This window comes from Calypte anna, chromosome 12 (genome assembly GCF_003957555.1).
Source record: "Calypte anna isolate BGI_N300 chromosome 12, bCalAnn1_v1.p, whole genome shotgun sequence".
Classification (NCBI taxonomy): Eukaryota; Metazoa; Chordata; class Aves; order Apodiformes; family Trochilidae; genus Calypte; species Calypte anna.
The window spans coordinates 16,785,351-16,798,443 of record NC_044258.1 but is presented as its reverse complement, the minus strand read 5'-3'; the positions used below and the strand labels follow the sequence as shown (position 1 = coordinate 16,798,443).

General features: G+C 42.9%; 1 protein-coding gene across 11 annotated transcripts in view; it reads right to left on the bottom strand.

The window, feature by feature from the left end:
- MITF (melanocyte inducing transcription factor) overlaps positions 1 to 13,093 on the bottom strand; it is a 99,262-nt gene that overhangs the window by 40,587 nt on the left and 45,582 nt on the right. For 10 of the 11 annotated variants that reach the window (XM_030458753.1, XM_030458754.1, XM_030458755.1 and 7 more), the window contains one exon: positions 268 to 514. In XM_030458753.1, the coding sequence (XP_030314613.1) occupies positions 268 to 514 (247 nt within the window). Of the gene's footprint in view, positions 1 to 267; positions 515 to 1,005; positions 1,063 to 13,093 lie in introns of those variants that run through there. The other variant, XM_030458762.1, reaches the window with a different exon arrangement.

The following is a 13,093-nucleotide window of genomic DNA, read 5'->3' as shown; positions in this document are numbered from 1 at the left end:
AATGACAGAAACATCAGTTTTGTAACAAAACCTTCTTCCTGAGATCTCAAAGTTTGAAGAAAACAAAAGTCACACAAACTTTTTTAAAAAAAACATTTTCTATTCTTCGCTACCAGGACACCAAATAAGCTGCAAATTGAGCCAGGGTGCAGCTTTTTATTTGCAAAATTTCATTGCCAAGAAGCCCCTACAACCGTGTCCCCATTAAATACAGCCCGTTTCGATGAGCGAAAGCTCCTGAACACAAAGACAGGGAGCCCAGCGTACCTTGAGGACCTCCATGGGGACCTGGGTGGCAGGGGGCAGGCTGGTGGGGACACTGACGTTGATGGCAGGTGTCTGGCTGACGGGCACTCGCTGCTGCATGAACTGGGCTGCTTGCTGCTTCTGCTGCTGCTCCCGACGCTCCTGCTCCTGCATCTGCTCACGCATGAGCTGCTGTCGTAGCAGGATTCGTGAGGTCATGCTGGAGGAGCTTAAGGGAGGCTTGGAAGCGCCAGGATGCTCGGAATTGCTGTGGGAAGACCAAAGAAAGAGAGTTCAGCTTCCACGAGTGGGATGGTGGCTTCAGCAGCTGGAGGTTGCAGGATCAGAGCGGGACATGGGGCGAGATGGGTGAGAGTAGGGCGGCATCACGCGAGGGGGAATTCGGAGCCGACCTACTTCAGGTACTTAGCAGCCACATTAGGCTGCCTTAACTTGACTGCAGCTAACCACTTCCCAATGCCAGAACCCAGCTGCAAAGAGCTATTTGCTGTTTCAAGTTTTACAGCAACCATCCGCAAGAAAAACAAATGTTTTGATCCGTAGCAGCAGGCGTTCGTATCCATTTTTATGAAAAGGAACAAAGGACGCATCAAGCCTAATGACAGGTGTAGATAACAGTCCAGAATAATAGCTCAATAATGAATAGATAATAGCTCAAAAATAAATAGATAAAATAAATCTACCTTTCCCTAGAAAGCACAACGTAACTTTGGTTCTGTTATTTTCTGCAAATACTACCTTGGGATTGGATTTGCTGGTGCTGACTCTCCTCGGAACTAGAAACCAGACCCAACCAGCATCTTCCTAGTGCAGTAGATACAAGAAGAGGCAGAAGAAACAATAAAAGCTTTATTTCAGTCACACTTTATAAAGCCCATCAGGCTGGCTCAAGCTAGCACACTTCACCACTGAAGAGCTATCTCTAAGCCATTGGCAAACAGAGCTTCCTACCAGACAGCATGAGACAAACCACAGGACTTTACCAGGGACTGTAGGGACCTCCTGAAGCAACCCATCATTTTGCTAGCCCTCAGAACTAAAATCCGTTTATAAGACATTTGTGTAGCATAAGGCAGCACAATTAGGGGATGTAAATACCAAGCTGCACATCCTTCAAAGGCAGAATGTTGCGAGTGGGTAAAAATACATGACTCCATAAAAGAGCTACAGTGGGTATAATTCAGGATAGTTGGTTTCTGATTCCTTTTGCTGCAGCTAATTGCCATCAGCCCAGGGAATGAAAGCACTCATTAGGCTGTACACATGCAGGGCCATGCCTGGGGAAGTGAGAACTCTCCCATTCCAGGAGTGGAGAGAGCTCCTGAATACCCCACCACTGGCTCTGGTGCTTAGGTGGTACCTGCAGGATGCTGAGGTGACAGCTGACAAAGGAGGCCAGGAGCCAGCACTGGCTCCAGGTCTGGCCCAGAAGCTGTGGAAATCAAGGTCTTGGGCAACCAGTGCTGCTTGAAGTTTTCTGGTTTGCTTTAGGATCGATGTTGAAAACAGTTCTGACTAGAAGTAGAAAAAGGGAACCCACACTTACTTTCCCAAGAGATAAACACTGCTTTTCCAGAGCACACTTTTTGGGGGCAGGGAGGGAGGGAGGGGACCATCTTGCTATTTAAGACCTGTCAGGTTGAAACATTCACAGAGACACTGATCCTTTTGATAAAACAAGAGAAAACCTTTGTGGTGAAACTAATGCAGCTGTGGAATAATCGCACTAATTAGCTGCCCAAGACAAGTCATTGACTGTGATACTGGTAAAAAACATCACCCTTTCAATTAAGGGCAAAGCATTCTCACATCTAAACCCAGCAGCATGTTTCCTGGCTGCACAGCTGAACCACTTGCACATTTCCAAACCCAGGAGATGCTTTATGCCCTATGTAACAGAATAGTTACAGATCAGCGGATTCCCAATTGTTTTAATCACAAACTGCTACTAGGAAAAACTCTCTGAGCATGCACCCCCCCAGTACATATATATTCATTTCTGATTTATACACAAGTATTACTAAAGTGCTAATAGTTTTTTTTCCTGCCCAATAATATTGCTCACCCCACTTTGGAGACCGCTGTAACAAATGTGCAAAAAAAAACAACAAAAATAAGCATTCAAATGCTGCTTTTAAGGAAGGATTCTTTCCCCTCATATAGGGGAAAAGTTTATTTTGCACCAGCACACTAAGATGGATTCTCATTCTTGTCCTACTGGCATTTTTTACAGATACCTAAATGCTTCCAAAGTTGGTAACCCAGCAGGTTCCTCCCACCTTCTTTTATTTCAAACTGTTTCTCCACCTGCCCAAGCCAAGCGTGCTGAAAACCATCTCAGAACCTAGAATTTTGGGGAATATGAGGGAGAAGAAAGGAGAAATGACTTTTCATGGCATTTCAAACAGCCCCTGCCAGGAACCTCACCTCGCTCACGCAATTACTGTACCTACTCACAGCAACAACTCAACTGTCCTTACATCTTCCTGCAGATGAGTCAGGGGTCTACTGTGGAGAGAAAATTGTCAACAAAAGCTTCAAATACTCTGCCTTTAAAAGAAATTATAATCCCACAAAATTCTTTTCTGCCAAATTCTTCCCTAAAGGGCAGAGACCCTTCCAATTTTTATGTTTCTTTTGCAGTGCTGCTCGGTATTTTAAATTATGCACTGGAAAAAAATGGCTTAGATGGAATTAGGTAGGTACTGCAAGGTTGAGCAATGTACTTTTAAAGCAGTATCAAAAGAAGAGAAGTCCCAGCAAGGGGAAGAATCTGACCTTATTCCCATCCAGAACATTAGATTTCGGTGGCCAGATGAGGAGGATGAAAAAGCTTGAAAGGAGGTGACTGAATGTCCTGTTCATCCTTATTTCAAAGGAGAAGCCAGAAACCAGCACAGCAACGACACAGCCAGGAGCTCAGCAAACACCATTCTCCTATTTGTGCAAGTTATAATTTTAGGCAGCACAGAAGCACACAAGCCCTGACCACAGGCAGAGCTGGCAGCAATGTGCTGCCAGACCACTGCTCCTGCCCTCGATGCATCTGAGTTCAAATGATGCTTTTATCTGAGATAAAAGCTGCTGCACAACACCTGCCTGCCTGGCCAAGATGCCTCTGTCACAAGCACTGTTAAAGAAATTGGGCAAGCACAAGACAGCTCCTGCCATGCAGATTTCCCATTATTTTTCCCCTGGATAAATTCCCATATTTATCCCCTGGAGCTCTGAAGATCATCTCATGGTCATGGCAGTCTCACCACACCAGCCCTCCTTGAACCCATCCACGATAAAACATAGAAAACAGTTGGAAATGCTGCTCCTTCATTCTCTAAGCCTGGCCCATGCACAACACAGACAGAACATCCTCCTGCCCAGCTTCCCTTCTCCATCCCAGCTGCTCCACCTCATGGAATGGAAGATGGTTTGGGTTACAGCATCACCTACCCTCTGGAGATCAAACAGAGAAGCTCTGTCAGAAACTCAAGTTTTTCAATCAAAAAAGCTATTAAAAACTTGTTATGTTACAAAGGTCTCATCAAAAAAGCTTTGAAAAATTCGTATTTTTAAAGCTTCTTGACTTCCAGGTGCTGCTGCACAGGCAGAGCTCCTCCTGTGAGTGCCAAGTACCACAGTACAACCCAAATCCTGGACATGTAGGCTCAGAACTCTCATACACAAACTGATTCACCCCCAGATTATGCAGAGTTGGTAACAGAGCCCACACAAACAACTGATACACAATGTGATTGAGATGCTTCCTGCAAACACAGGTTATGGGTACCATTTAATTGCAATAAATGAAACCGACTCATCCTTTTAATTGCCATGATTAAACCAGTTATCCATTAGCAGTCTAATAAGCACAGTGTAACTCAGACTGAGAGTTATTAGTTATGAGTGTCATCTGCCAATCCAATTAATCATGAAGTGATAACATTTTATTAAATAACTTTGAATTCCATACCCTTTGCACAGAGGCCTGGGAAATATTACTTACTGCATACACACTGCGGGCTCTTGCACAACAAAAGGCAACTGATCAGATTAAAATCAGGTTGGATTTTGTTGTCATCAACTCAAGAGATTACAGAGACCATACCCTTTAGAGCCTCATCTACCTTCCCAGATGTTTACTGATTAGTTTATCTCTTTCTCCTTGGGCAAAAAGACAAACCAGTCTGCTGCTGGTCTGTTTTGTTTGCAGACTCTTATAAATGGATCAAACAAGTTCTCTGGGTCACATGCCTTATTTACATGACTTGTCCAGTCTACAAACATTATTTTGCATTAGCTATGTATTTATTAAGAAACTTCTCTGGAGATCTTGATCAGGAAGAAGTTATTTAACTCAGCTTTGCTTTTTAATTGCTGTTTTAGAATTATTTTTTAAGAAAAAAGAAAATCCTCCAATGCAGAGTTTCTTAGATTCTAGGTTACAGTACCTAAAAGCACACACCAACTCCTCAAACAGAAATAAACAAAAATCACATAAAATAAATTTTTAAAATAAGAGCTTTCATAATCACTTTGTTTTGGCAGGACCGACTGCCCTGCTATAAAAGCAGAGTAATAGCACAGAAGAGGGAGGCTGTTGCTCTCCTCCATTGGTGCCAGCTGTTTGTTAATGGGTTAGTCCAGAGAAAAATGAGCCAAGGAAAGCAGATTTAGCACCTCAAGAAATCCACTGAGCTGCACCAGATCTCAGAGGTCAGAGGTGAGAAATAAAACGGGATTTAAATGCTTGTGTTTCATGTCCTACCCTTATCCCATTCATAATTATTTATAAAGAAAAGAAAAGCATCCACATTTAAGCACTTGACATTAGCATAAAACTATCTTGATTTTTAAAGCAAGCAGATGAGAGATTGCCAACAATACAACTCAAATACTTGGCTTCACCTCCAAAAGGCATCACCACACAGCTCCCCTTCCAACACCTCTCCTCTTCAAAGACTGATACAGATTCCTCAAAACTTCAATTTATTTTTACAGATTCCCTATTTCAGCCTCTCTACCAAGCAGTAAAACCTCAAGAAGCTTTTTGTTGGCAAGATGATCCACATGGCTGAAGAAACAACACTGCTCATAGCATCTAACCTGCCAGCCAGCACCCCTGATTGCCACAGAGAGAAGTGACAGAAGAGGGAAGGATCCCAAAAGAACATAAATAAATAACTAAATGCAGAAGGGAGCCAAAGCACTCAACCAAAAAATTCACAAAAAACAAACCCCCCCCCCCCAAATCTCTCCTCTTTATCATCAGCAAGAGATTTGAAGTTTAAGAACACTACTAGGAATTTTTCCTGGAGCACTTTATACTTCATGCCTGAAATTTAATAATTGATTGTGGGTTACAGGGACACAATGCTCACACACCAACTGCCTGCTGTTGCTTAAAGTGTCAATAGAAAAAAAAATTAAAAATAAACCAACAGCTGGCACCCTTTTATGTCCTCTCTTGCCACAGACAGAACAATGACACAAACAGTGTGGAGACCTTTACAATAAATCAAGGACTATGGTTCAGGCCTCTATATAAAAGGTTTCTCTGAAGGTTCCATGTTCAACAAAAGATTATCTGCTGCTGCATCTGCTCTAGCATCAAGGCAAACAAGTCCTTTCCTAACCTGACCCAAAGCAGCTCAGAGCTGCTCTCCTGCAGCAGCATCACTCACCCCACGCTGGGGTCTGCACCCCTGGAACAACTCACGGCCCAATGGGTATCCATCCATCCACCTACCCGAGTGCACTGAGGGCACTTGGTTGCCAGGGGGAAGGAGGAAAAAAAACCAAAAACAAGTACCCATCATGAAGATTTGTTACTCAGGAGGTAAGGGTTGAATTACAAATCAAATTAACTCAGTAGATAAGTCTTATTTTTTTAAACAAACACCACCACCAGAAAAAAAAAAACAAAAAACCAAAAAAACCCACAACACCAAAACAAAACAAACCCACAAAAACCCCAACACCTCGACAAAACATTCTTTTTAATCCTCAGCTAAGATTTTTTTTTTTTAAAGTAGCTGTACACCATTTGGTAGTTTTCCATTTTTCTTCCTGTCTTTAAAACACACCTTCACAAGCTGCTGAACATAATGCTTTCTGAACTTAATGAAAACCTCTCTCATGACCCAGGAGCACTCAGTAAACAATTATTAAGCTCTGGAGGTGGATTTTGCATGAGTGTTGACTTAATAAAATGCTGTAAGTTGATCTGCTTGAATGCCCATTTACTTAGGGACACAGCCTGCAGTATAGCTTGGAAAGTTTGATCACCACAAGATTAAGAAACAAGGTAAAACTAAAGAGGTTCAATCTAGAAGCTGCAAAGGTCACATTTTACAATCCTTTACTACCAGTTATGAATAATTGGAAACCTAGGATATCCTCAAAGACCTCTACATAATAATCACTAGAACACACCTAAGTCGTTCGCTGACTAAACTGAAGTTCCATTAATCTTTATTTTCAGAAGGACAAATAGAGCTATGTATGTGTATATATATATATATATATATATATATATATATATAATTTTCATCAAACATAGAGTATTGTATGATTCTTCCCCTCCTGAAAATGACCACAGTGACCTCAGCCAGCCAGCCACAGCTCCCAGAACACAACCTCCATCACACCAACTCAACCACACAACCAGCTCACTGTACCATTACCCTGGCAAAGCCACCACTTCCAGACAGAACCTGTCCAAGGAATGGGGCATGAACACCTGAACACTAACAGCTTTCATCTTCCTCCCCCACACCAACTCCTGTCCAAGGGCTATTTTTGCAGAGCACCTTTGGGTGAAAGTCAAGCAGTGTCCCGGCTGGTCACGTCTCCAGGGGTGGTTCCAGATAAGGACCTGGCAACTCCAATCCCTACAGAGCAGCAAGGTGGGCAGTGCTGACCTGTGCAATCCAGCACCTACCAAGGAGAAGAAGAAGAAGGTGGGTGAGGCAGCTGCATGCCAGGTCTTCAACCATCATGACAGGACTCCAAAACAGCCCTGAAGTCCAGGGTCAAGATCTCTCGTCTCCCCTGCATGAGGAAATTGGTGCACAAACTGCTGCCAGAGACAGCCCAGGACACAGAAGAACACCTGGTGCTCCCATAGGAATGATGCTCAGTCCTGCACCTGTACAACCATCACTGCTGGACACCCTGATGGAGAACCAGGAGGAAGAGCAGACCCAGGTTGGCGCTGAGAGTGCTTCTCCCATTCATTAATTAAAAGGGGTGTGATCAGGCCATTAACAGCATCAGAGGAGTGGATAAGGGCTGTCTGTAATGGGCACAGGTTTTCTCACGATCTTTATCAGCAAAAAGACAGTGGGAAAGGGTGGGTGCAAGACAACTTGTAAGTCTTTCTCATTCAAGGCTCACTGGGTGAACCTCCACACAAGAATTCCTGGAGGGGCACCTTGCAAGAGATGGATGTGCATCTGTAACGGTCTGGAGACTCCAGGTGATGCTCTACACACTATTTCCCTTCTTTCCCCTCTGCCCAAAGAGGCTGTATTCCTCAGACAGTAAGAAGAAGGGAAGGTGAAGACACCTAAACACAAATAACTCAAAAGTTCCCAAAAATATTCCATGAAAGGTTAAAGGAAGTTAAAATTTAGCTGACTGCATTATCCAGTATTGGTTTGGTACTCTTCAAATTTTCAAAGCCATCACAAACTTAGAGATTACACATGAAGAAGAAAACAAGAAAAACAAAAAGAAAAAAAAAAAAAAAAAAGAAAGAAAAAAAAGAAAATAAAGAAAAAATTAAAAAGATAAAAAAGAAAACGAGCAAGAAGTGGATTTGTGTTTTACTCAAAAGCCTGACCAGTCACCTTGTAAAAAGCTTTTTTGAACCACTTTTCAGACAGCAAATCTATGTATCCTTGCCTCTCTAAAAAGCTCTACACTCGTATGCAAAACAAAAAAAGCAGATAGCTAAAACAACCAAGAGGTGATAAAACAAAAAAGCAAGGAGATAACACTTCACTAACAACCTCTGTACCTCTTGATTTTGTAATATAGAATTTACTTGCTTTTATCTTGGTAAACAGAGAAGATAACACTGTATAGGAGAGGGAAGATGACTTATGTTCACCTAACTTTTTGATACTTTGCAACTGTGGAGTGCCCAGATATGATGGAAAGGTGATGGGCAGTCAGATCTTGGTTCAGAAAAGAACTCTCACTTAGACAGACAGACACAGCCTGGTGGAAACAAGACTCAAGCATCCTCTCTTCAGTTTGTACCTGTCATTCACACACGTAGAGTCCCTCCCAGCCAAAAAGCCACTGGGCTCTTCCAGGTTTCCAGTGAGCCAGCAAAGCCCAGCCCAAACCCAACCCTTCTGCTGCACTGAGGTTTTCTGCTCCTTGACTCCACTGTCACAGCATCATTCAACATTTTCTTAAGATGAGGAGGCAGCTTCAAGCCTCATCTCGCACAGATGACAGCCTTGCTCTGGTATGCTGAGCAAACAGGATCTTAAAGAGCAAAAGGGAAAGTGTTTATAGAAGATTTGCATTTAATGATTAAGAACCTTAAACAGTCATAATGAAAGCCACGAACTGAATTTGATGTTCAGTATGTGATGGGTTGGTGTTATCAGCATGTAGGACTTACTGGTTACAGTGAGTATTATGTGCAAGGGGAAAAAACAACTTTTAACACATTACTGCAACAACCACTAATATTAAAATCATCTTGGATTGATGTTAGGCAAACCCTCACTTCAGTCTCTAGCTCTCTAGCTGTTCATTTCAGGACCTGCTCAGATTAATGAGTGTCTTCAGCAACTTTTCTTTCTAACAATGCAGCTCTCCAGACTGAAAAAACTGATTTTTGAGTGCCCTCATTTCTTAAGCAAACTGAAACTGCAGAGTCCTTAAGAATTGCTCATAGTTCTTCTACTTTTTTTTTTTTTTTTTTTTTTTTGCTATTCATGGAAGAGTTACTAGGACAAAAAAGATTGTTTTACTGTGCAGGCTGAATGATGTGGGGAGGGTTGTGGGATGTGTGTGTGTCTTTATCCAGCACCAACTTACTTTACAAACCATTTGGAAGTTTACACTGCAATTGTGACTTGAAAGCACAAGGACAGATGTAGCAGCCTTGCTGCCTTGGCTATTCCCAGCCCAGACAGGAAGGTGGGATAAACTCCAGCTGCCCATGGAAGAAAGGATTAGTGATGTTTACCAACTTACTGATTGAGGCCATGCCAAATGACAAATCCTTCACTTGAGGAACTGCCCAACTGCAAACAACTACAGAAGAGATGGTCTTCAGCTCCCTTGCTCAGGCCATTCCATGCAACCTACAACATCCCTGGCATTGGGTCATCTCAAACCAAGCAAACCCCAGGAGTCCATCAGGAGTCCACTGCTATGGTACCACAAGTTCCAGCAGCATCCCAAGTATGGCCACATCAAGCAATAAGGTCCCTCTGTCCCCAAATACCCATCCCAAAATCCCAAAGTTCAGGGCTTTCCCATAATAGGTGGGGTTTCTGTGTGCTTACATCCTTTGGGTCACATCAGAACACCTCAGGGTCTGTCTACAGCCAGCAAAGGGTGGCTGGGGGAGTTCAGGGCAAGTGTTGATTAGAGGACCTCTTCACTCACCATCCAACAGCTGTACATTCTATTTTAAGTTCATGCTATCTATATGAACTGTGGTCTCTCACAAAAATATTTAGTATTGATTTAAAGGCTTGAATATTGAGGAATTAGCATCTCCAGGGACTGTTCTGGCAATTCTTCCTCCATCCTTTCTAAAAAAATACTATCCTGCACCTTGCTTCTAACAAAAATTCTCCAGGAACACCAGAGAGAGGAAAGGAGGAAAATAATTCCTTAAATTTAGCCTCACGTGCAAATTAAAGACATACTAAATCAAAAATACTATTAATAAGTAAGCCAAAATAAAAACATGCAAGCAACATTTATACAGGCAATATTTCTGATATTGATATAAGTATATTTCTGATTTCACAAAGTGTCAAAATCTATACAAAAAGTTTCACCTTGAGCTATGCTTAAGGCTTTTCTTAACAGGTTAAATAGAGCCCTCTTCACACAAAGCATTAACTTAATTTTCCATCACTCTTTTGTTCTGCATCTGTTTATGCTGCATCTATAAAGCACAAGCCCTTCTTCAAATAAGAGAAGTCAGGCAAAAGACTCAGAAACAACTTCATGATGCCAATTAAATTCTTAAATATTGTTATAGCTCCATAGCTGCTGCAGTTCTAGAAAAAGAGTATTTTAAAGTAAAATTATTCAGCATGCACCACGTTTTGCAAAGTTTCACAACTAAGCCATGCTCTCCATGTAACCTGCTGCAGGAATACCACTTCTTACTTTGAAAAATGCACAAACCAAATCAGTTTGGTTTTGGAGAAAAAAAAAAAAAAAAAAAGGCAGCTAACTCAAGACTATTTACAAGCCTTTTTGTTAGACCCTCTTAATCCCTTCTGCACTGCCAGAAGCACAGCACTTGAAGGGCTATTTTTGTTCAAAGCTATATTTGTTGTGGAACTACTGCAAACTCCTGATTCATGTAAACAGAGGAAAGAGCCAAACAATTTTTCACTGGACTTGAACTTCACATCTGCCTTAGTTACCAAAAAAAAAAAAAAAAAAAAAGGCAGGCGCTTAGGTTATAACCAATAAATCCTGCAAAGACTACAGTTAATCATGAATTCTCCCAACAGGGTTTGGTTTAATCTCGTTTATTTAGCATTTATGACCTTGGCAAAGTACCTGCAGGAGCACCCACCAATACAGTGGAGCAGAAATTCACACCTTCTGCTACCCTGGGCTACTGCAGATGACTACACAGGACTACAGCATTCACCCAGGCTTATGAACTTGCAGCAAAGTCACCCAGGAATGCTGTACAGCTCCAAAGATTGCTGCAAAGCCACATTCAGGAACTGCAATTGTTTTTCTAAATACTCATGGAGAAAAAAAAAATCATCTATTTTTAGCAGCCTCCAGAGCAGACAAAATGATTTGTTATTCTTGTTTTGTTTCTAAGAGCAGATAATAAAATGTCTCGTCCATTTTTACTTGTGTTATCTACCACTTACTGTAGGCTGTACAATCAGAAGTTATTTTACCTTAAAAACATGAATCTTATTTGTAGTTACACTTCTGTGTCCCAACTCTTCACAGGGCTATAATCTGGCTATACAATTCCAAATCTTAACAGAAGGACATATATTTAAAGGTCTATACAACTACTTAAAGCTATATTAAAGCCAATATTAATTGGGGTAGAGAAAATAAGCATCAGACATCAGAATGCCAAAGTTATTCAATTAACACTTGCACTGTCGAAGCACAGAGTGGCTGGAGAGCAGCCAGGCAGAAAGGGACCTGGGAGTCTGCATCGACAAGAAACTGAACATGAGCCAGCAGTGTGCCCAGGTGGCCAAGAAGGCCAATGGCATCCTGGCCTGTATCAAAAACAGCGTCACCAGCAGGTCCAGGGAGGTGATTCTTCCCCTGTACTCAGCACTGGTGAGGCCCCAACTCAAGTACTGTGTCCAGTTCTGGGCCCCTCAGCTCAGGAAGGATGTAGAGGTCCTGGAACAGGTCCAAAGGAGGGCAACCAGGCTGGTGAAGGGACTCGAGCACAGGCCCTATGAGGAGAGGCTGAGAGAGCTGGGGCTGTTCAGCCTGAAGAAGAGGAGGCTCAGGGGAGACCTCATTGCTGCCTACAACTACCTGAAAGGAGGCTGTAGCGAGGTGGGAACTGGACTCTTTTCACAGACGACCATCAACAAGACAAGAGGACACAGTCTTAAGTTGTGCCAGGGGAGGTTTAGGTTAGATATTAGAAAGAATTTCTTCACGGAGAGGGTGATTAGGCTATGGAATGGACTGCCCGGTGAGGTGGTAGATTCTCCGTCCCTGGAGACATTTAAAAAAAGACTGGATGTGGCACTCAGTGCCATGGTCTAGCAACTGCTCCGGTGGGTCAAGGGTTGGACTAGATGATCTCTGAGGTCCCTTCCAACCCGGCTAATTCTATGATTCTATGATGATTCTATGATTTGCAGTCCTGTTTGCAATGTACCAAAAAAACCCAAAAAACAACCTAACAAAAAATAAAAATAAAAACCCCACAAACCCTATGTCTGGAGGGAGAAGCATCTACTGCAGGATTTCTTCTTTTGCCAGCTCCCCACATCTCCCTCTCCACACTAGATGGAGCTTTGTCCTCCCGTTCCTCAGCCTGCCAGCTTCATTAGGGAGAAAAAGGGTGAAGACGCAAAGGGTGAAATGCCACCCCCACCCTGGATAAGCCATGGGCACACATGGACTTCAAAAGGCTGTGACACCAAGAGAGAACCTGGGCCCATCTGTGTCCCCTGGGTTCTGCTCCCCCCCAGCCCCGCTCATCTCCCCTTCCCCACTGCCACCTCAGCTTCCAAAAAATATCAAAGATTTCAACAACTTCAAACTGCAACTCCTACCAGACTTCGCTTCTGTGTTCCCACCATGTTAAAACTGCATTGTTTTTTCTCCCCTGAAGAAGGGGAAGCACCCAAGCCTCCTACAAAGCTCACACACCTGAATTGCTCACTGGCTTCACAGAACCACAGCATAGTTTGAGTAGGAGGGGACCTTTAAAGGTCACCTAGTCCAACCCCCTGCAGGGAGCAGGGACATCTTCAACTGATCTAGGTTGGTCAGAGCCACATCCAACCTGGCCATGAGCATCTCCAAGGATGGGGCATCCACCACCTCTCTGAGCAGCCTGTGCCAATGTTCCACCACCCTAAGTGTAAAAATTTTCTTCCATCTC